The 24,461-nt window shown below is 41.1% G+C and overlaps 1 protein-coding gene across 3 annotated transcripts in view; it reads left to right on the top strand.

The window, feature by feature from the left end:
• The window catches only part of NEK11 (NIMA related kinase 11), a 278,031-nt gene that overhangs the window by 141,582 nt on the left and 111,988 nt on the right, over positions 1-24,461 (top strand). For all 3 annotated transcript variants that reach the window (XM_049629822.1, XM_049629821.1, XM_049629823.1), the window contains one exon: positions 22,563-22,723. In XM_049629822.1, coding sequence (XP_049485779.1) covers positions 22,563-22,723 — 161 coding nt within the window. The remainder of the gene's footprint in view (positions 1-22,562; positions 22,724-24,461) is intronic.

Raw genomic sequence — 24,461 nt, 5'->3', positions numbered from 1 at the left:
CCCCTCATTGACTGGTTGTTTAGCCTCCACGTGCTTATGTTATGTTTGTTGCAGTTTTTTTCTCCTAATTGATTTCTGGTTTCATACTGTTGTGGTCACAAAAGATGCATGGTATGATTTCACTTTTTAAAAATATATTGAGGCTTGTTTTGTGGCCTAACATGTAATCTATTCTGGTGAATGTTCTATTTGCACTTGAAAAGAATATGTATTATTGTTTTTGGATGAAATGTCCTATGTATATGTCTGTTATGACCATCTGATTTAATGTGTCATTTAAAGACACTGTTTACCTATTGATTTTCTGCCTAGATGTGGGGTGTTAAAGTTCCCTACTATTATTGTGTTACCATCAGTTTCTCTCTGTATGTCATTAGTATTTGCTTGATGTATTTAGGTGCTCCAGTGCTGGGTGCATAGATATTTACAATTGTTATATCCTTTTGTTGAATTGATTCCTTTATCATTATGTAATGCCCTTTTTTGTCCCTTGTTACAGTCTTTGTTTCTTATTTTGTCTGATCTAAGTATTGCTACCCTGGCTTTTTGTTTCCATTTGCATGGTAAATGTTTTTTCATTCCTTCATTTTCAGTCAGTATGTGTCTTTTTTTTTTTTTTTAAACATTTATTTATTTTTGAGACAGAGAGAGACAGAGCATGAACAGGGGAGGGGCAGAGAGAGAGGGAGACACAGAATCTGAAACAGGCTCCAGGCTCTGAGCTGTCAGCACAGAGCCTGATGCGGGGCTCGAACTCACGGACCGTGAGATCATGACCTGAGCCGAAGTCAGACACTTAACCGACTGAGCCACCCAGGCGCCCCAGTATGTGTCTTTAGTCCTGAGGTGAGTCTCTTGTAGGCAGAATATAGATGGGTCTTGTTTTTTATCCATTCTACCACCCTATGTCTTTTGATTAGAGCAGTTAACCCATTTACATTTAAAGTACTTATGATAGGGACGCCTGGGTGGCTCAGTCGGTTAAGTGTCCGACTTTGGCTCAGGTCATGATCTCGCGTGAGTTCAAGCCCCGTGTCGGGCTCTGTGCTGACAGCTTAGAGCCTGGAGCCCGCTTTAGTGTCTCCCTCTCTCTCTGCCCCTCCCCTGCTCATGCTTTGTCTCTATCTCAAAAATAAATAAAACATTTAAAAAAATTAAAAAAAATAAAATAATTATGATAGGTATGTACTTACTGCCATTTTGTTCATTGTTTTCTGGTTGTTTCTATAGTTCTTCTCTGTTCCTTTCTTCTTCTCTTGCTTTCTTTGTGATTGGTGAGTTTCTGTAGTGTAATGTTTGGCTTTCTTCTCTTTATTTTTTTTGTATCCATTTTAAGTTTTGGGTTTGTGGTTACCATGAGGTTCATGTATAACATCCTAAGTATATAGTAGTCTATATTAAGTTGATGGTTATTTAAGTTTAAACACATTCTAACAAAAAACTTTAACTCCCTCCTCCACATTTTATGTGTATGCTGTCATATTTTACATCTTTTACTCATGATTTTCTTATGTCTAATTATGGCCATTTCTTTTCCATTTAAAGAAGTCCCTTTAACAGTTCTTATAAGGCTTGTTTAGTAGTGATAAACTTCTTTAGATTTTTTTTTTGTCTGGGAAACTCTTTATTTCTCCTTCAATTCTGAATTATAACCTTGCCAGGTAGAATATTCTTGGTTATAGGTTATATATCATGCCGCTCCTTGCTGGCCTGCAAAGTTTCTGCTGGAAAATCAGCTGGTAGACTTTTAGGGTATCCCTTGATGAAACTTTTGTTTCCCTCTGCTTTTAAAATCTCTCTTGATCTTTAACCTTTGACATTTTAGTTATTATATGTCATGGTGTGGACCTCATTGGGGTCATCTTATTTGGAACTCTCTATGCTTTTTGAACCTGGATGTCTGTTTCCTTTCCTAGGTTGCAGAAGTTTCAGCTATGATTTCTTCAAATAAGATTTCTGCCCCTTTCACTCTGTCTTCTTTTGGGACCCATAAAATGGAATGTTTGTTTCCTTGATGTTGTCCAAGAGATCCCTTAACCTATCCTCATTTTCTACTTTTTTTTCTCTTTTTTTGCTTTCAGCTTGGGTGCTTTCCATTACCCTGTTTTCCAGATTGCTGATATGTTCTTCTGCATTTGCTAATCTACTGGTTCATTCCCTCAAGTGTGTTTTTTTATTTCAGTCATGGTATTTTTCAGCTCTGATCGGTTCTTTTTCATATTTTCTGTCTTTTTATTGAAGGTCTCACTGAGTTCTTCCATTCTTTTTCCCAGTCTGGTGAGTATCTTTATGATCATTACTTAAAATTTTTTATCAGGTATATTGCTTATCTCTGTTTTGTTTAGTTATTTTTCTGAGGTTTTGTCTTGGACTTTGTTTTGGAGCATATTCCTTTGTGTCCCCATTTCGCTTTACTTTCTATTTGTTTCTATAGATTAGGTGGAACAATTACTTCTAAACTTGGAGAAATGGTCTCATGTATGGTGTCCCCTATATAGAACATGTGTGCAGGGTACCTGGGGGACTCAGTTGGTTAACTATCCAACTCTTGATTTCACCTCCAGTCATGATCTTGCAGTTCATGAGTTCAAGCCCCACACCAGGTTCTGTGCTGACAACACAGAGCCTGCTTGGGATTCTCTCTCTCCCTCTCTCTCTGCTCCTCCCCAACTCATGCATGCACACACTCTCTCTCAAAATAAATAAACTTAAAAAAAAAAAAGACTATGCATGCATGGTGACTTTTGCTGGCTGGCTAGAGCTGGCTGGTGTGAGCTGGGGATGTCTCAAGACTCTCCATGCAGGGGGTACCCTGGAAGGATACCTAAAGCTGAAGTGGGTGTAGATTGGAGGAGGGGGTCCCGTGGTCCTATGCACTGAGAATACCTTGGCAGGGTAGCTAAAGCTAATGTGGGTACAGGTCAGGGGAAGCCCAGGGTTCTAATCACTGAAGGCACTCTGGCAAGATAAATGAAGTGAGTGCAAGCCATGGGGTCCCAGGGCTTTATGCATAGAGGTCACCTTGGCAGAATAGTTTAAGCTGAAGTGGATGTAAACTGGGGTGGGGGAGGCATGGTCCTAGGGCACTCCTCTCAGGGGGCACCCCGACAGGGCAGCTAGTTTTTTATTTTAATTTTTTAAACTTTTATTTCATTGTGGTAAGAAGAATTAACATGAAATCTAAGAAGAATTAACATAAAAATCTGTTAGATTTTTTTTTTTTAATTTTAAGTTTATTTATTTATTTTGAAAGAAATAAAGACAGTGCAAGCAGGGGAGGGGCAGACAGAGACAGAGACAGAGAATCCCAAGCAGGTTCCATGCTGTCAGCTCAAAGCCCGAGGTGGGGCTGGAACCCACGAAATCATGAGATCATGACCTGAACCAAAACCAAGACTCGGACCCTTAACCAACTGAGCCACCCAGATGCCCCTACCCTCTTAGGTTTTTTAGTGAACTATAGTACTGTCAGTTATAGGTACACTGTTCTGCAGCAGATCTCTAGAACCTGTCTTGCTCAGCTAAATCTTTATGCTTATTGATTAATAACTCCCCATTTCCCCCTTCCTCCAGTCCTTGGAAGCCACGCTTTGATTCTATGAATTTAAATATTTTAGATACTTCATGTAAATGAAATCACGCAGTATTTGTCTTTCTGTGACTGGTTTATTTCACTTAGCATAATGTCCTCAAGGTTCATCCATGTTGTTGCCTATTATGAAAATTGACTATTTTTCAAAATAAAAAATTTATTGAGAAGAGTGGCATTGTTTTATACCTTTACAATTTTTTTAAAGTGGCTTAATAGAATGCAGCTGGATTCTCATATCTGCTTTTCATTTAGATTTATCATGACATTACATGTAATATAGTGTCTGGAAAACTATGTACTCATGAGAGGATCAAAGTGAAAAAGACAAGGAAGATCTTAGTGCTGTTTATGAAAGTAGTTTAGATTTTGGGCTCTCCTGAAAGGGTCTTGGGGACTCCCACAGTCCCTGGACTATTCTTTGAGAACTGTTCTTCTAGTCATGAAGTGAGATACTGGAAAAGCCAGCATTAAGTATTCCTGGGTATCATGAATAATTTCTCCATTTGTACTGCCCTGTTAAATAATTTTTAATAAACTGGCATAAAGGATAACAAAGCAGCAGGATCTCCTTTCCTGAATATGGTGCTCTAAGGTAGAAAACCTACTCTATTTGAATTTCACAGGTGTGAAATCATTAATAAGCAGACACGATGTTGCCAGTGTTATTGTAATGGTCATAAAAGCTGCAGTCTTACTGAGATGATACACTTTTATGCTTTAATCGACATCATTTTGTGTGCTAAGTAGGTGGATGCAAGATCTTGAAATTGTTTGAGGGGCCTCCTGTGGGGATAATTGCGTGGTGAAGTGTGTTCATTTACTTATAGATTTACCCCCAGAGAGCTTGGGAGTTTCTCAGTCAATCACCCAAATGCCTGGCTCCAGCATTTGCTATGCATAGCAGTTTTCACCACTGAGGAATCCCAAATAAGATGCAAATTGTCTGATAAATTATTTTGTATTTCTCTTTCACTTTTCCAAAAAATAGTCCTTGGAGAGCTGTAGCATCAGCAAATGCAATCAATGCTTTAGAGCAGGTTGATTTTCCGTTTTTATTGTTATGGAAATAAAACCAGAGACTGGGAGGTATGGCGACAGTAAAATGTGCTCTTTCCCTGGAGGCGTGGGATTTCAGACCATACCTTTAGGTACACTGTTCTATGTCAACATTGATAAATTACACAACAGCTATCTCTATTTTTGCGTCTGTAGTTATAATCTTAGATTAATATATTCTTATTTTGTTTAATTTTCTCTTGGGAAGGTATGAAATTATTTTTAGTTGAATGGCCTATGAAAATTTTAGGTGCATTTGACAAAGGCATTTAATGTACTGATGGAATAAATGCAATTCTAGTTTTCTCATTTTGAGTAGAATACATAGCAAAAGCAAGGATGGGCCCGAATTTATATATCTTTATGTATATATACCTTTTCCATTGTGAAGATTTATTCTATCCTATTAAGTTTTCTGGGGGCTTTTCAATAGGATCCTATTAATTCAGTTCCTAAGGTCAGAAATGCATAACATTTTCTCACTTTCACATTAATCCTTTTCTTCCTCCCTGTTGTTTACAATCCTCATTTTTCATTTTATGGAGGGAATCAGCACAATACTTATGCTATTTGCATTGTCACATTTTTGTAAATTTTTCTTGTTGAATAATTTGGTAAAAATTATCCCACCACTTTAACAATGAATTTTGCTTGTGTTTTATTTATTTGTTTATTTATTTTGAATTTCACTTGTGTCTTAAATTAAGTTTTGCAATTGATCAAATCGGAGAAACCGTAATGACTTACAAAATACAAAATCTATTTCCCCCTTTTGTTTCTCTTAGAAATTTTCATCCTACTAAGGATCATGTAGTTGGATGTATCTTCTTAACTTTGTCTTTTGCCTGATAAATACAAAGAAAGGTCAAGTCCAGGCTTCCCACACTGGCTGTATGACATTAGACAAGTCCTCTAACTTTTGCAAGTCTCAGATTGTCATCTCTAACATGGGTTCTGAGAATCCATTCCCAGGCCACTCACCTAATGCCTCAGTTGCCCAAGGCTAAGCAACTGTCACCTCACCTGGTATGTTAAACCTGCCTCTGGCTGGCTAGTCTCTGGCCTCCAACTAGTTCATTCTCTAAATGGCTACCAAAATGATCTTTTAAGAATGTAAATTAGAGTTTGTCATTGCTTTGCTTAAAGTCCTCCAGTGGCTTTCTATTGTGTTTTGAATACAAAATAGAAAACCTTTCACAGGGCCCACAAGGGCCCTGCTTACTTGCTCCCCACTTGGCCAACGTTGCCCAATGTTATGATTCATGTCACTCCTGTTAGGGAGACTGGCTGTCCTAGGTTGCCTGGGACTTTCTCGGTTTTAGCACTGAAAACTGGAATAGTTGGCCACTCTATTCCTGACGGTCCAGCTACACTGGCTTCCTTTCTTTCCCTTGGATATGCCCATATCTTTCCCACTTCACATCCTTTGCAAATGTTCTTTCTTCTGGAAGCCACATCATGTTATCTCACTGTGTACCTGGTCTATGCCTATTCATTCTTCAGGCCTCAATTTGAATGTCCTGTTCTCAGAGAATCCTTCCCTCAGCCACAGATATAAACTGGATTCTGTGAAGTTAATAGAAAATGTATATATTGTTCTCTGTCCCCAGTTCCTGGCACAGAGCTCCCAAAACCCTTGTAATATCATAAGGGATAAGAGTACCATAATGATCTTCTGTTCTACTATTTGGTCTTTGACCCTGATTCATGAGGCAAAGTTCCTAAATCCTTTGGAATTTCCAGAGTGATAGGAATATCTTTAGTTCTACTGAGATGACTCTTGGTGGATTTGAAGGCTCCTGGATTTGAAGGAGAGGCAGCTCCCAGCTCCACAGTTTCTGAATGTATTTATCTGGAGTGGCCAGTAACTGCTTACTGTCGATAGCAGAGGTGGACAAACTTTCTTAAATGGTCGATAGTAAATATTTTAGGTCTTACAGAGCACGCTATCTCTGTCACAACTACTCAACTTTGCCATTGAACTCTGCCATCATAGAGAGAAAACAGCCATGGATGACAGAGGCTATGACTGTGTTCCAGGAACACTGTGTTTACAAAAGCAGGCCCAGATTTAGCCCATAGGCCCTAGTTTGCCGACCCTTGGTCTAAGTAATTTTCTGCCCGTTGTCTTTGGGTTCTGAGAATGTTGGTAAATTCACTAATGGCACTGGAAAACGTAAATTTGAAATGAAATTTGCTTGCAGGATGTCCTCCTTTCCTTTATTGAAACTTGGCTTTGGCTTCACTGAAACAAACACTTCTGAAACTGTTACCATGCAAATATATAGCACATCCATTTCTTCTTAGTTATTAAATAGGGTGAAATTAATTTTCTAGTGGGATGACTTAGCATTATTGCTGTTTGTGAAAAGATTTTGATGCAAATCAGTAGGCATGCCCTGGGCTTTTTCATTGTGTGTTGGATGAGGACAATCACAGATCACAAAAACATATATGCTCTGAGAGAAGGAGCTGGATATTAACAGGGAGAGGGCACTGAACCTTGTGATTTCAAGATTTTTTTTTCTTCTCCTTTGTGGGTGCTGATTTCTTGGGAATGTTCCACCTATATATGAGTTAGAATTCCATAAACACCATGGCTGAACAATTCAGCAATACCTTGGTTCAGATCAAGAGACCAAGTGGAGCTAGGGTTGGGGGAGGTTCACTGTCCTTGAGGAACTGAGCTCTGTGCAGCAAGTTGATGGGGTTGGATGGGCTGGGTGCAAAGCAAACTGAAATTTCATTTGGATTTGGGATTTGGGTTGGTAGGACAGAGTCACAACTGGGTGATCAAATTGAAATGTAAGTGGTAACTAAGAAGTGAAAGTGATGATGGTCAAAAATGTAGAGAACCAAGAAGTGACTGGAGATGTGAGTCGGGTTAAGTGCTTCAGGGGGGCACTTTGGGATGAAGAACATGTAAACACCTGGGATTCCATTACTTGTTTTTAGAGGAGGTATGTGACAGGAGGGTATCAGATTGGATGAACCAAGTAAATAGAACTTCTAACTAGGAAGGAAGTGTCAGAAAAACATTTCCCCCATATAGCAGCTGCTGTCACTGTTCCATCCATATCCCCTTCCATTCCTTTACCATTTTTTTGGACTCAGTCTCCTACCTATGTTTCTTTTGTTGGGGGTGGGGGGGGGGGAAAGGCTGCTCTCAGACTCCCAGAGGCTGCTTTTCCAGTACTCAAAGAGAGCCAGAAGTGCCTAGGAATTTGCCCCTCACTCCTGCCATGCACCACCCCCCCCACACCCAGAGTTACCCAAGGCAGCCTTTTAAAAGTGATGAATGTGTGCAGGAGTGTAAGTGTTCCAGTGCCTCCACCAACTGTCCCTAGAGCTCTGTGGTGAGCCATGATTACCCCTTGTGGGACTCTGCTTGATATGGGCCCCTTGCATGGCTGCCGGCCCTCTCTGTCCCACTTCCTTACCCCCTACCAGTGGTTCCTGGGATCCTTTCCTAACAAATAACTTTGATGAAAGTCCTCATCTCAGAGTCCGTTTCCGGGGAATCCAATCTAAGACACCTAGTTTTTTTTTTAAAGTTGGAAGTAGTTCCTGGCTATTATAAGAGACCTAGGGGAGTTTTTCTTATCTGTTTTTTTCTGAATTAAGCTTTTTCAAAAATTCACTTTGATGGTTTTATTGGTCTGCTATCTCTGTCAAAGGACCCCCATTTGAATCACTACATCAGTAATAGTTAAGGAAAAATGACTTTAATATTCCCTGAGCCTTTTCTGCAGATACTTGCTCTATGGTCATGGTGCAACACTGGGTACCCACGCCTGCCAGAAGGAAGCCTTGCATAGATCCCACTCTGCATGGTGGCCTTGGTGTTGTTCATGATGGCCATCAGTGTTTTGACCCAAACAGTCAGTCAGACTCGCCGGAAAGGTTTTAAAACTCCAAACAAAATGAAGATGACAAGATTTTCTGAGAATGACTGTAAAGAGAACTCTACCAGAGATCTGTGGACAGTTTACCATGAATACTTAGAGATCAAGAGATTTTCAAGGCAGGAAGTAGATTCTTGTTTCCATTTGTCAAGTAACTGGTCCCCAAGTCAGCATTTAAGTGTTGGGGTGGCACTTTATCCCGGAAGTGTCCTGGAATTCTACTTATTTGGGACTTCTGCAATCTACAAAGAAGATCTGAGTTCTCTTTGCCAGCTCCATTCATCTTCTCTGCCAGAGTCCAAGTTGGGAAAGAATATTCCTGTTAGATCTCATGATGGTTAATTTTATGTGTCAACGTGGCTAGACTATGGTACACAGATGTTTGCTCCAACACCACTGTGGGTGGGCCTTATCTAATCAGTTGAAGATCTTAAGAGAAAAAATTGAGGTTCCCCCTGAGAAAGAAAGAATTCTGCCTCCAGACTGCCTTTGGACTCAAGACTGCAACATTAACTCTTGCCTAGGCCCCAGCCTGCTGTCCTGCCCTACAGATTTTGGAGTTGCCAGCCTCCCATGACAACTATGAGAGCCAATAGCTTAAAATAATTTGTCTCTCTGTCTCTGTCTCTGTCTCTTTTTGTCTCTCTGTCTCTTTCTGTCTCTCTGTCTCTCTGTTTCCATATCCTATTGGTTCTGTTTCTTCAGAGAACTCTGGCATAGATCCCATTAAATGCCCCCCAGTCAGAGTCTCATATTCTGTACATTTCTCTGTTTAATCAGTTCATTCATGCCCACCTTCATGTAGGTTATGGCACATCTTAGCTTTATGGCACTTTTCTCCCCATGAGTTTTGTGAATACTTAGAATTCTAGCAATGTAATGTGAGGCTAAAAATAAGTACATACTTACTTCCCCTAAATATGACTTTGACCACTTGAGGAACAATGTGAAATTTCATTAGTATGTGACTATTCAAATCCATTATGTGTCCTAATGATGAGCCTAATCCTATTACATGTATGTTTTTCTCTTTACAATCATTTAAAGGTTGGGATATCACCAACTTGGATATTAGGAGAGAGTTCTAGTATAAAGTCTGTCATGATTCATTATGTAACCTCAATATAACAACTCAACTATTTATACATGATGATAAAATAAATATTTTCCTAAAAAATGAAAGAAAAGCTGGAAATTTCTACGTAGTTTTTTTGTGGCCATCCTCCAATATACCTCACAATGATTCTTGCCTCCTGGTGTTCATGCCCCTGAATGGTCCTCTCTCACACTGAATAGGACTGACCTGTGTAACCAGTAGGGATTGTGTGGAAATTGAAAAACGTGTCTTCCAAGGCTAGATAACAAAAGATATTGCAGCTTCTGCCTGGCTCTTTTGGATCATTCCCTCTGAGGGAAGCCAACTGCTGTGTGGTAAGGACACAGCTCCCCTATGGAGAGGGTCTTGTTCAAGGAACGAGGTCTCCTGACAAGAGCTACATGAGTGAGCTTAGGATTGGATGTCCCAGTCCCCATCAAGCCTACAGATGACTATAGCCCCAGATGACTTCTTGGCTGAAACCTCATGGTGGGCCCTGAACCCAGACATTCCACCTGTGCCACTCCTGGATTCCTAACTCATAGAAAATATGTGAGATAATAAATGTGTGTTATTGTTTTAAGTCGTAGTCTGGGGCAGTAATAGATATTATGCAGCAATAGATAACTAATTCAGTAATTTTTGCTGAATGGCTCTTTCTAGTGACTTCACGTGTAAAAAATTACGTTTTAACCTCTGGTCAGGGTTCTAGACATTATTTGAAAGTGCTCTGTAGTATTTAGTGGTATGCATGTGGCAGAGATAGTGGTTGGGAAGAGGAAGAGAAAGAGATGGCATATGGATAAGACATGGAGGCTGCAGTGAATTTAAAAAGTCACCATTTGCAAATATTGCATTTGTGAGTATGTGATGAAATCGAGTGGCTACCTCTAAGGAATGGCCAAACAGAATTATGTAGTCAGCATGACTTAATACAAATGAGCACTAGATTTGGAATCAGAAGATGTGGTTTGGGGTCTGCCACTTTCAAATTAACTTAAAAAGGGTCAAGCAGCTCTAAATGTTATGTTCCTTGTCTGCAACATGGGGGGCTAACACCACCTACCCGTATCATACCGTGTTGTGAGGGAGGCTTAAGTGAGAAAAAGTATTTGAAAGCACTTTAATTGTGAAGGATTCTACAAAGGTAAATAATTGTTATTACTTACTGTTTTGAGGATATGTAAATGGAAGCTTGTCTAGACTTTATAAACCATGAAACAGCTCCTTTTAAACATGGGCTTACCTTCCTCTCTAAGACCATATCTCATGCCACAAGAAGTAGCCAGGTCCAGAAAGGGTAGGTCACCCAGGAAATATAACATTGCAATAGAAATTTTCCTCAGTAGGACCATAAAAAGTTGCCTAAATTGATGTGTATAATATTCACTTCCTTTAATTAAAACATTTAAATGAATGCCATGCCCACAGTATCAGTGCAGTAGATTTCCCTCATGTTTTTGTGATCATTGGCCCATCTTGCCATATTCAGTTTGCCTGTTCACATTGGTGAGCTAAGCACGTCCACACCAGCAGGCATCTTCTGGCAGTTTCCTGACTGTCTCCAGCTGGCCAGTTAACTGAGGGGTGCTGCCAATGGGAAACAAACATTTTCCAGGAGAATAGAGGTGGGAAAGAGAAATTATAACTTCAGGATTTCATTAGAGAGGAAATCCTATTTGGCTCACAAGGTGTTGTTTCTGCCAACAAACAAATTGCTAAATGCATTCCACGCAACTGAGCTTCTGTTTAATGAGGAAATATAGCCAAAGAAAAATAAGACACAGGCAGACACTTCCTTGTGATAGCACTTTAAATTCTTCAGCTTCATGAAAATCTTAGTTGTAATCTCACTTCTTGACAGACACTTGGTGACCAGGAGCAGAAAGCTGTGGTCGAATCTCTTGCTACTCCAATTGTGGTTCGTGGACCAACTGCATCTCCATCACCCCAAGCATGTCAGAATTGCAGACTCCCAGGCCCCACTTCAGACCTACTAGTCAGAATTCATATTTCGTCAGGTGCTCCAGAGGATTCATATACATGCTGATCTCGTTGATTCTTCCATGTCTTACATTTGCAAACCTTAGAGCAGGAAAACAGCCTGAAATCATCTAGTTCAGTGTCCAACTTTTAGGGTGCTGAATTATTACTGTCCCCTGTTTACAGATGAGACCCCTAAGGCCCAGGGAGTACCAACTCCTTCAGAGTCTCTGTTCAGTCTCCCTATATTTCTCCTTGAGAGGGTAGATTCTCTGGCCTGTATTTATTTCTCTGAATCTGGTGGAGGAAAGACAAACTTACCTACTTATTTTGACTTTTGCTTTCTAAACTAGAAAAACAAGTTCAGAGAAATGTTATAGTTTTGCCTAAGGGAGAATCACATTGGCATGTAGAATAAAAGCACACACTTTAGACCTTGAGGGAGACCTATTTCCAAATGGATCATGGGACTTTATTTCTGTCATGTGTGTGGGGGGTGGGGGGGGGGAGGAGGCTTTTGTACACTCAAACAGATGTCACCCAAAGAACTCCTCATAGCAGAACCTGCAGTCCTATATATAAGAAAGGCACTGTACTGTACTTAATTTAGCTCTCCTTACAAAAAGGGTCATGAATATGCATTTTGGCTAAGAAAATTTTTTCACAGCCTCATGTGTGATGCTGCCGGCTAAGCTAATCAACAAGACTAATTTTAGCCTTAGTTTTGAAACTTTATTTTAGAATAGGTCACACTATTAATACTAACCTATAGCTTATCGTGTGAGAGAAGAGAACATCAAAAAGACATAAAACCAAGCAACTGCCATGTCCCCAAGACTATAAACATATTGTTTGTAATTGAGCTTTAGTTCCACTTACAGTTAGTGATCTGATTAATAAAGTAGATGTGATACCTGCTATGCAGTAAAACACATTGTCTACTTTGGGGATCTAGGAGGTCCATGAGCCACCTTTCTCTGGGGTGAAGGGAGGGAGATGAATATCTATGAAAATTCTATATTCCATTTGTATGGAGGTATTGAATCACCATATTGCATACCTGAAACTAGTATGATGCTGTATGTTAACTAACTAGAATTTAAATAAAAACTTTAAAAATGGGTGGAAAAACTCTACTTGTTGGTCCTATATAAAAGAAGGTGGAAAAGGCATCCGCTAGATGAGGTTTGATTTGATAGGTTCTTTGAAGTGGCTCTGGGCACATGCAGAGGAGGCCCAGCATTAGGGTGGGATCAAGTCACTGCCTCTTCCCTGTTAAGTCCAGGACTGAGAGTCAGAAAACCTCTGGGCCTGTAGTTGTACCTTCTTGTTTGCAGGGATCAGGATTGGTGGTGGTGGAGGGTGTGCTGTCCAGAGGAGGAACAAAAGGTCAGAAAGGTGAAGTGACCCACATCCCAGGGTTTCAAAGAAGTCTAGGCAAATCCAAACTGGAGGCTGTAGTCCAGCATAGCTAGACATATAAAGGAGGACACTCTAGAACAGCACTGTCTGGTGGGACTGTCAGTGATGATGGAAATGTTCTATGATCTTGTCACAGATGGCTTTCAAGTGCTTGAGATGTGGCCAGTGTGACTAAGGAATTGAATTTGTCATTTTATTTCATTGTAATTAATTTTAATTTTAATAACCACTTGTGCATGGTGGCTACCATATTGGACAAGGCAGTTCTGGAAGGAGAGCTCTTGAAAGGAATGAGGTTAGAAAGCACGAGTGAGTTCAGGAGAAAATGTAGAGTCCAGGTCACAAAAGCCAAGGTCCTGATCTAAAGGTACATGAGAGAACCATCTGGAAAGCATCAGAAAAATAAAACTGCCTGGACCCAGCCCAGGACTACCCAATCAGAATCCCTTTTGGTGCATACCTTTAACTGAGAGCTACGGAATTCATTGGTAAGAGAAGACAGGTCTGGGAAAGAGAGTACACCCAGGTGATAGAAGGCCTGGACTGCCAAGCTGAAGATTTCATACTCCATTTTATTGGCAGTGGGGGAGACAGATGGGGAAGAGAGACATGGTAGTGAGTGCATTAGGCAGAATTTGTGGCATCCTGTGTTAAGATTGGAGGTGATTGCAAAAGCTGTGTGTTAAGACATTATCTGGAGTGTTCATTTCTGCTTTGGAGTATGAGTGTGTTCATTTCACTGGGGGATGTCCATATCTTTCCCTGGACTGAACATTGGTTCAAAATGTTCCTTAGCAAATGTGCTGCTGTAAGCCTCCAGCCCCACTAAACACTATGGTGGTTGAAAATTGCAGTTGCTTCCCACAGGCCCAGAAGGGGGCTCTTTGTAATGAAATAGAGATGCAGCAGCATTTGGAATATGGAGTAACAGCCTCTCCAGGCCCTCCAGCAGGGACCCGTGGTATCCATAAAAGGGGATGATTCACATGGAAAATTATTTTCCTAGTGTACCCTTCCCCCTCCAGGACTTCTGAGCTCCCATGAGCAATCTTAATGGCTGCTGATGGGAACTAGGACACCCTGAGAACTTGGCCCCGCTGATGACTCACTGAATAACCCTGAAAACCTGTTTCATGGTTCACAGTGCAGGGAGGGATGGCTTTTAAAAATTGAAAAGGAAAAATAAACCCAGTATATGTTGAAGTTTAGAAATTGGCAAAATGCCTTTTCTAAAACAGCAAGGTTTCCGAGCCAGTTTTTTTCTTCTAACAGTGCAAGGGAAGATATGTCCAAGGGTGACAGACCTAGTACCTTTATTAGCTGCTGGGAGAATGAAAGGCTGGGGACTCAGCCATGGTGGAGTCCAGCTGTCTCCCTGAAAGACACGTCGCCTCTACCTGGGGAGTTTGCTGTAGCTCTGCTGTTGACCCTTTATACATGAGTGCTTCTTTGACGTACCAAGGATGAGGTAACCCAGACATCAGTTTGGATGCCCTGTCCCAAGATTTGGGAAGCTTGACTCAAACAGAAGCTTGTCCAGAGCTCTCTTTGTAATTGATGGGCAGGCTCCGTCCACCTCCATCTCATGTTCTGAGGCTGGTGGCCTCCTTTGGCACCTTTTGATTCACACAGCAAACCCGGTCTCTCGCCTACTACACCAAGTGTTTGATGTGCCACCAGCTTGCTGGCTCTGACCCCTCCTACTCTCCTTCCCAACCCCTTTTCTGGAGTAAGGCCAAAGTCCTCTTCTTGTCTCTGGCAGAGGGATCATATTGTCTTTCCCTGCACTCTCGTCAGGTATTTTTCTAAATGCTTACAGCTGGGTGCCTGCTTCAGCAGCACGTTTACTAAAATTAGAATGATAGGTACTTATATTTGGTATGAAAACTGTGAAGAAAACAAACATTCTCTACCTGCTAAGGGAATAGTAATGGTCATTTATTAAGCACTTACTACGTTCTAGACACTGTGCTAGATAGAGCATTTTAAGAAAGCTTTGAGGGCTGCCTGGGTGGCTCAGACAGTTAAGCATCTGACTCTTGATCTGGCTCAGATCATGATCTTATGGTTTGTGGGTTCGAGCCCTGCATCAGGCTCTGCATTGGCAGTGCAGAGCCTGCCTGGGATTCTCTCTCTCTGCCCTTCCTCCACTCATGTGCCCACTCTCTCTCTCCTTCTTTCAAAAAATAAATAAAAATAAACTTTAAAAAGAAAAGAAAAGAAAACTTTGAGCAGGGCAAGTATATTAGACCTCAACAGATAAAAAATGTGACTGAGATATAATTTATATCTGACAAATGACTCACTTTAGCAGTGTCCATAGGTATTGTTTGTAGAAAGTCTGAGGGAATAAGTGTATAACATAAAAGAATGTGACCTTGCTGGCATCTGACTATTTTCCTTTAAGAAGTGTTTACATCATTGCACAACATCACCCACCTTGTATAGAATTGTATGTTACAGCTATGGGTTAAGGTATTATTATAATACCCCCAAGTCTTTGATTGGGCTCCTTAGATGCAGAGCCTGAAATGGTTATTCTGGTGTATGTGTTTTATTGAGGGAGAGCTCTTGGTTTCAGGGGGAGGGTATATCTAGACCCACAGAAAGCTCTGGAGCATGAGGGATACGAGGGGGCCAGGTCCACTTGAGTCATTAAGTCGTTGGCCAGGACTTTGCTCCAGGGTGGAGGGAACACATAACCTCTTTGATAAGGAAATTCTTTGATCTGAGAGCAATTTTCTGGAGAAGGGCATTTGTGCCCTGTTAGCAATTGTTATGGGCTGAATTATGTTCCCCTAAAATTCATATTTTGAACCCTAACCCACAGTAACTCATAATGTGACTGTATTTGGAGATGGGGCCTTTAAGGACGTGATTAATTTAAAATGAGGCTGTTAGGGTGGGCTTTAATCCTATCTGACTGGTGTCTTTATCAGAAGAGGAGATCAGAGATTAGGACCCTGAAAAACCAGTGCTAGAGAGTCAACCCCCCACAAGCCAAGGAGAAACCAAACCTGCCAACAGCTGGATCTCGAACTTCCAGCCTCCAGAACGATGAGAGTAAATGTTGTTTTAGTCCCCGGTCTGTGGGATTTTGTTTCGGTAGCCCCAGCAGAGACTAACACAGCAGCCAGCGCTCACAGCAGCTGGATGAGTGTGTCCGTTATATTTTGGGGTGCGCCTGGTAAGGAGGTTTGGGTGGCAAGTCAGTAGTATTCACTACACCCACATACAAATGGGAAAAACCACCAGAGAAGTGACATCAGCTGCCCAAGGTCACAGAGCCAATAAGCAGCAGAGACCAGATTTGAACCTCAGCCTGACCCTACAGTTTATCCTCTTAATCTCTCAGAAGCAGCAGACATCACCAGTTAACTTGGGCTTCAATTTCTGTGGGTTTTTTCATGCCAATTTGCCTGCACCTTACACAAGATAGAGCTCCCTGGGGAAACTGAGGCAGCTCAGCAGAGACAGTGTCTGCACCTAAGTGCCTTCTCAAGGCATTCTCTCACCCAGTAGTTTTGGGAATGTTGTGGCATATTAATCATAGGTTTCTCCGCCATATGAGAAGATGATGTTTTTATTTAAAATGTTTTCATTAAAAAAATGGATTAAGGCGATCTTTTTCACACCCACAAGTGCCATATTTAGGAAAATAAGAAATCTGGAGAACTGCCCTGTCAGTATAATAATAACTATTGTCATTCTGAGCACCGCTGCTTCCAGTTTGTAATGTGAGAATGTGGTCTTTAGAGGCCACATCAAGATCTAACAATAGATCAGTTTGTTCTTATTATAGCTTTTGTTCAATATTTTCTGGCTCAAGATAAAGCCATTGCCCACTTCAGAAAACTAGGAAAGAAAGGAAAAATAAAGAAGGGCATGTCTGGGCAGCTGCCTGCCACGAGATCCCCTCCTCACCCCCAGCTGCCCCACCACAGCTGACATAGAGAACATCCTCTCTTTAGAAGGAGATGCTTTCCCTGAGATGGTAGGCATAATGAGAACCATTTTAAAAATATCTTGTGGAGGGGCGCCTGGGTGGCTCAGTTGGTTGGGCTTCCAACTTCAGCTCAGGTCATGATCTCACGGCTTGTGAGTTCAAGCCCCACGTGGGGCTCTGTGCTGACAGCTCAGAGCCTGGAGTCTGCTTCTGATTCTGTGCCTCCCTCTTTCTCTCTACCCGTCTCCCACTCATGCTCTGTCTCTCTCTTCTCAAAAGTAAATAAAAACATTGGAAAAAAATTGTTTAAAAAAAAAATACCTTGCGGGTATTGTTGACTTCCTAGGAGAAGGGGCAGAAAAGTGGTGAGTGAATCTGTTGGATTTCCCAAGTCACAGGTCACTTGGTCACCAATCAGTTCTGACACTATTGGAGGAAAAAATCTTTATGTCCCCCACTGCCCTTTTCCTGCCCTTCCCCAAAACAAAGATTAGGAAATTCTTTGCATGAAATTTGAAAGTGCTTATCTCTTAGAGGTGTAGGCATTCATTTGTTGGACAGCAAGCTTTGAGTTTGGAGTGTCTGCTTTGAAAAGGCAAAAGATTTATAGATCTGAAGAGAAACCAGAGCATCCTGGAGTGTCTGCTTTGAGCCATGGGTTTGAGAAATCGTGGGGAACAGGACCGTCTTGGCTCCTGCCTCCCAAGAGCTTATCAACTGGGGATATCTGTAGAAGCTATTTTTATTTGAGCAGAAAGTGCCAGTCATTGTGCAAAATTAGTGGTTCTCAAATTTAGGCTTGCATCAGGATCCCCCTGGAGGGGTTATTAAAATGCAGATTGCTGGACACTTCCTTCAGTTTCTGATTCAGCAAGTCTGGGAAGCCTGAGAATTTGCTTTTCTAGTAATATCCCAGGTGATGTTGTTGCTGCTCTTCTGGGTAACACCGTTTGAGAACCATTGTGCTAAACTCATGACATGCATTTACTCAAGACATACAGATGGTTAGAATCATTCAGCGTGGTGGTAGGTGCACAGGTTGAGGTATTCCTTCCACATCACTAAGTTCCTCTAAAGGAAATGAGGCTTTGACTTTAGGCAAAGTTCTTATGTTATTACTTCTTTTAAAAAAATTCTTAAAAAATAAAAAATAAATTCTTTAGTGCATTTTTCTGATCATTTGAGAAGTTTAAAGGGCTGGTACAATAATATATGAAGTATCAGGGAAATTCTCATTCAACAATTACACCTGTGTGTCACTTTCTCCTTGAAGGTCCTGTAAGGTAGAGCAATGGTTCTCCAAGATGCGGCAGCAGCATCATGTAGACTTCTTGCCACTCCCCCCAAACCCCCGCCCAGACCACCAGTTTTTTAATCTGAAACACTGGGCATGGGGCCAGGAATCTGTTTTAACAGGCCTCCACGCAATCCGAGTTTACACTCCAGTTTGAGCACATCTGAGGTTGAGGGTAGTGACAGCTGGGCTGAGTCTGAGGGAGAGCCCTTGGCATTCAATATTCCCAGCTCCTTTCAGACACTTTACCAGGATGACTAAGTGTTTCAGTTTTCCCGTCTCCTAAGTGGAAAGCCTATCCCTTGTCCAACATCTTTCAGAGTGATGGGGGAAGACAATCACACCTTTTATCCATGACGTGGTTTTACTAACGAAGACGAACGTTCCTAGCTAACCATGAAATAGCACCAATTCGGTGAAAAAAAGATAGGATTCAGGTTATTTGTGTTCTGGTCTAGTGTCCACCCTGCATACAGCTCTGTGACTTTCAATTGGTTATTAGCCTGCCTGAGCTTCACTTTCATTATCCAAAAAAATGATAAAAATGTCCTGGTCTAACTTGAATAACTGTTGCAATGATTAAATGGGATAATGGATGTGAATGTGCTTTTGCAAACTGTAAAGTGCTTTAACTTTGGACTGCTCACTCACAGCTTTGTTCTTCTCCATCAGTAAAAATGAGAAGAGTGCCCTACAACTCCACAGAGATCGTGACAGCTAATGGTACAACAATTTGAACTCTTCTAAAGTAAAGCTTATGTCTTCATTTTTTTGGTCTATAACATATAAGGTTGGAAGATGTAGTCTTCCATATTCTATTATAGTGCTTCTATATAATAATACATGATAGTACTTTTATTTGAATTAGTCACATCCTATAGCAACAGTTTGGACGTTGTGCCCCAGACCAGCATCCCCAGCATCCCCTGGCAACCTGTTCAAAATGCACATTTTCAGGCCTCACCCCAGACCTACTGAATCAGCAAGTGGGTGGGGCCTAGTGATCTGTGTTTTAACAGGCCCTGCAGGTGGTCCTGATATTCACTTAAGTCTTAGAGAAGGGGATTTATTAGGGTCTTAATTGAAGGGTCTGGCAAAGAGCCTCCTTTTCATGGAACAGGGTGATTGCTTCTCTTTTTCTCCAGCACGGATCTGTAACAACTGTGCCCAAGTTCAGGCAGCCACAACTGGATTCCTTCATAAACACATTGTCGCTGCCCACCCAGCCTAGTAGAGATCTGGAATGCCGCTCCAGTGCATCTGCTATGAGGCTGACTTCAGGGTGTGAGGAAATTAAAGCTATTTATCACAGACCATTTTCCCTCAGTGACAGGAGAAATGAGCCTTAGCCTAACAAGGCTTCAAATTGGGCCCGCATAAGAAAAACACACAGCTTGACAAACACAGTTTGAGCAGACTTACATTTCTTTTGACTTTTCCTTTTGAAAATGATCTCTTTTCTGAGCTGTACCAAGATAGTGGTGCTCGTTTAAGAAATACTGGAGATGAATTCATCCCCGTCTGCTTTATGACTTAGGGACAAGTGGCAGGAGGGCACTTTCCTCTTACCATTTCTTTCCTTCCTCTCCTTCCTGGGAGGGGATCCTTGGCAAGAGAGGGAATCTTTCCTCTAAAACCAAGACTCTGTACACAAGGAGTCATGTTATGGGAGGTGGGGCTCAGTATTTATCAAGAGAACCATTTGGCTGTGGGATTTGGCCTTTTGCCTTATTACCCATTTGAGTTGGGTACAGTATGGATTTTGAGAAGTGATTCTATTTTGTGTATATATTTGTGATTGTCCAATATTTCTGTTTCTTCCTGGTGTTGTGTATTACAGGCAAAACGTGTACAGAGTTTTACGGTAAATGTTAGTAATGACATTTACTGGGTACATAACGTGCATGGTGCTTTGCATCCGTTATACTATTTAATGTTCTCAACAATTCTAAGAGATGGGCATTATCATCTCCATTTTACAGATGAGAAAGCTGAAGGGCAGGAATAGAGCTGGTATAGAGCTGATATTAGAGCCTTGATTTAAATGCAGCTCTTTTTTGATTCCAAAGCCAGCATTCTAAACCAGTGTTTTTCAAATTGTGTGGTGAGAAATCAACAAGTTGCAACTAGCATTTAAAACAGTTTTCTTGAATAGATTGTGAAAGACCAGAATTGTCATATTTAGTAAGGGTAAATCTGGATGCATGAAACTTTCATTTCAACTACAAATATATTTATGTTCATACACAAATATAAGCACATTTCTGGGTACTGGGAAACAATGTAAATGATACTTCTTATTGTGTCACAGTCAAATTTGAAAGCAAATATTCTGGCCTAACGTGGAGGAGATGAGGAATAGAGGGAAAGAAAGAGAAAAATAGGAATAAATAAATGAACGAATAACTGTCAAAGAGACAGAGAGCCTCTGGGGGGAGAGGGAGAGGAAATAGGAGGAGGTGGGAAGAAGAAGACAGAGTGGACAAGTCTGTGAAAGAGATGCAGAGATGGAGGGAGAGGTGGAGGGGGAGGAACAGAGATGGGAAGTCGTGTGGTCCTGTCCACCATTCCATTCAGTGAGAAATGCCCCTACTTGAGGACAAAACTAGAGACTTGAATTATCTACTTGGGAGCTATTAGTTTTCATATACTTATCTTGCTCATATATTTCATATATGCTTCATCTACTCCTCAAGCCATTCTGAGTGTGAGTTGAGTCAGGATTTTTATAAAACATGGCTCCCATATACAAATAATCTATTTCATTTGCTGCTCAACAGAAAACCAGTGATCTAAAGGGAAAACAGTCTGTGTTGGAGTTACCAGAAGTATGGGAGCCCCAGTGTGCCCCTTCCTAAGGAATTGGCAAAGACAGTTTTTTAATATATGTAATTTTTGTATTTTGAGTTAATTTTGAGGTCATGGCACTGGCCTCTTGTGTTTTATGGGAAACCATAGTTAGCGAAGATTTTAAAGTACCCCGCTGTCAGACTATCAGGGAACTCTACCTCTACTAAGTATCCTACTTCCAGAGGATTCTGGAATCACTTAATGAAAAGTCCATTTTTACAGATGTGGAAATTGAGTGAACATTTTATAAAGCTTCCCTGTATACAGTGGTTTCATAAGAATCATATTACTGAATCTTCCCAGCTACCCTGCAAGGTTACCCTTATGCCAGTTTTACTGGAGAAATTGGAGCTCAATAAGTTCAAATACCTTGTCTAGGTTCTCCTGTAAGAGGCAGTAGAGCCGGATTCCAACCTGATTCTCTGACGCCAAATTCCATATTCCCCCCCCAAGAAACACAGAGTAGCAACAGAGGGTTGAAAAACAGTGCTGTTTGTTATGATTTAGAAGAATTTATTTAGAAGAATTATTTTGTTTATAAATCAGACAATGGTGCAGAGCCTAAAATGCCCATGGTTTTAATATGGTGGGGTGTCACTCTGTAATTTGCTCCTTTCCCCAAGGACATTTCCCTATTTCTAGGCCTTCATTAGTAAATTGGAGTTGATATCACTGTTTTTTTGTGATCCAGTCTTGGCCTTTCTTGGTTGAAACCATTATAAACACCGATTATATTTTTAGTTAGTAATAACATTTCATCATGTAACTTAGGTAGTCACTTCTTGGCATCAACTTAAGTGAGTGATCCTTCCTTTTTAAAAACAATAAATGCCACATATAGATGTAAGTAAGCAGGGTCCCAGAGTGAACGCCATTTCAAAAGCCTTCATAGCCTATTAAAAAAGAACCGTAATGTTTTCCCCAGCTTGCCAAAATGCCATTCCTGTATAGCCTATGCATCTTACCTGGTCTCACCACTTATTCTTTAAAAAAGAAATTCCCAGGAAGAGTGCTGTCATAGTTCTACTCCAGCTGCCTCTGCAGAAGTTTTGTGTGGGTGTGTAAGAGAGCCCTGCATGCAAGGCATCTCATCCTGCTTCTGCTCCTACATCCCCTCCTTTGTAATAAAGATTTATGCCTCCAAGAGATCATTTCTTCTTGTTTCATGGCTTTATTCTTCCACCTTCAAAATATGGTTGCTGGTAGAGTCATTCCTCCTTTCCTTTACGGGTTTAATTTTGCTGAGTATTTATTACATTCAACCAGATACTTTCAGGAAGCTAAGATTCAGCTCTACCCTCCTGAGAGCTTTATCAGCACAAACATAATATACATCTCTGGGAAAATATAGGAGATCCTAGATTTGTTACAATTTTAATGACTGGTAGGACTCGATTGCTGTTTATTCTTTATTTCAGACATCCCGGAAGACCCGCTTGTGGCTGAAGAATATTATGCTGATGCATTTGATTCCTGTTCTGAAGAAAGTGAGGAGGAGGAAGAAGAAATAGTGTTCTCAGGACCAGAGGAAGAGGTTAAGGATGAAGGACCCCAGCCTGCTTACAGAACAATCCAACAGGTATATGCTGCTCCCCAGTGGATATAGTGGAACTGTCCGAGGTACCGATCAGGCTGTGACTTCCCAGAGGGTCCAGGAAGTCTTAGAACCTGAAGTGGGAGATGGGGACTGGGATTTGTTACAAAGGTGCCATGTGATGGGTCTTTATTTCCAAGGTTCAGGGGAAGGCAGGGCCCCATGGAATTCTTAGAATCTGCTGTGGACCATGTTGATTAGGGAAGGGCTAGAGTACCCAGTACTTAAGCAGGTGGGAAGATGATATGTGCTACACTGAGGAGCACCCTATATACAGCTGTTGAATAAAGAATGCAAGTGTCTCTTTAGCAGAGAGAAGGGGATTTTTTAAAATATACTCTTCTGGGGGCAACTTTTCTTTGGCTCAGGTCATGATCTCACAGCTCATGGGTTCAAGCCTCACATTGGGCTCTGTGCTGACAGGTCTGAGCCTGGAGCCTGCTTTGGATTCTGTGTCTCCCTCTCTCTGTCCTTCCCTTGCTCATGCTCTTTCTCTCCCTCTATCCCAAAAATAAATGAACATTAAAAAAATAAGTATATATATATATATTTATGTGTATATAAATTTATACACACACATACACACACACACACACACACACACACACACACACACATGCATACTTTTCTGCCTGGTTATAAGATTTTTGAGTCATGTCCTAGTGCACAAATTAGTTCTGGAGTTGAGGCCCAGAGATCCTTGGCTTAGGGGATGATCTTTCTGGCCACTCCCAGCCTTTGTGGGCCCATCCTTACATAAAGCGCTGGAGTCTCTCAGTGTTCACAGATCTCCTTAATGAGCAAGACTAAGCTCCGTTGTGTCATAGGCTAAGAAACATCCCTGGCATGTGATTTCTCTGTTGGGTGTCTACAAGAGAGTGAAAAGCAAGAAGTATGTGAGGAGAAAGTGGATTACTTTGGGCAACTTATGCTCATATACTTTATTTTCTTCTTAGGCCATAACATGTTAACCTTTCCAGTCCTAAGCTTTCTTAAGGTACAAAAGGTTTTTAATAACTGGGAACCATTAAGCTACTGAAATAGAAGTCAATCAGGGAGTACATGTGGCAATGGAAACTTAAGTCAGCAGGATTAATTGAAGTTTGTATATAATCTATTCAATACTTTTTAATGAAGACTAAGCAATCCATCATAATATTCAATAAATAAGACCAACAAGAAATGATTTATGTATTAAAAAAGGGAGCACCTGGGTGGTTCAGTCAGTTAAGTCCGACTCTGGCTCAGGTCAGTTAAGTCTGACTTTGGTGGGTTCAAGCCCCGCATCAGGCTCTGTGCTGATAGCTCAGAGCCTGGAGCCCGCTTCAGATTTGTCTTTCTCTCTCTCTGCCCCTCCTCCACTCACATTCTGTCTCTGTCTCTCTCTCTAAAATAAATAAACATTAAAAAAGAAAAGAAAAGCAAAGGAGAGAGAGGCACGGAGAAGGGAATCAGAAGGGTGTGGATCTGAGGTTAAGAAGAGAAAGGGACGAGAGAAAGAGAAGGAGAAAGAGAAAGTATGAGCAAGAGAAATTAAGAACAAATACATGAAAAGACAAGCAAATGAATGTTGAGAAAAATATAGTCAAGGCAGAGAGTGATTCAGCATGTCAAAATAAAAATTACTCTCCTTATACTATTTCCCCATTTCCAATGGACTCTGGTGACCAAATAGCACCTAAGACCACAAAATGAAAATTCAATTTCCATGTTCTTCTGTGCC

This window comes from Panthera uncia, chromosome C2 (assembly GCF_023721935.1).
Source record: "Panthera uncia isolate 11264 chromosome C2, Puncia_PCG_1.0, whole genome shotgun sequence".
In the NCBI taxonomy this organism is placed as follows: domain Eukaryota; kingdom Metazoa; phylum Chordata; class Mammalia; order Carnivora; family Felidae; genus Panthera; species Panthera uncia.
This window is presented reverse-complemented; position numbering and strand designations above follow the sequence as displayed.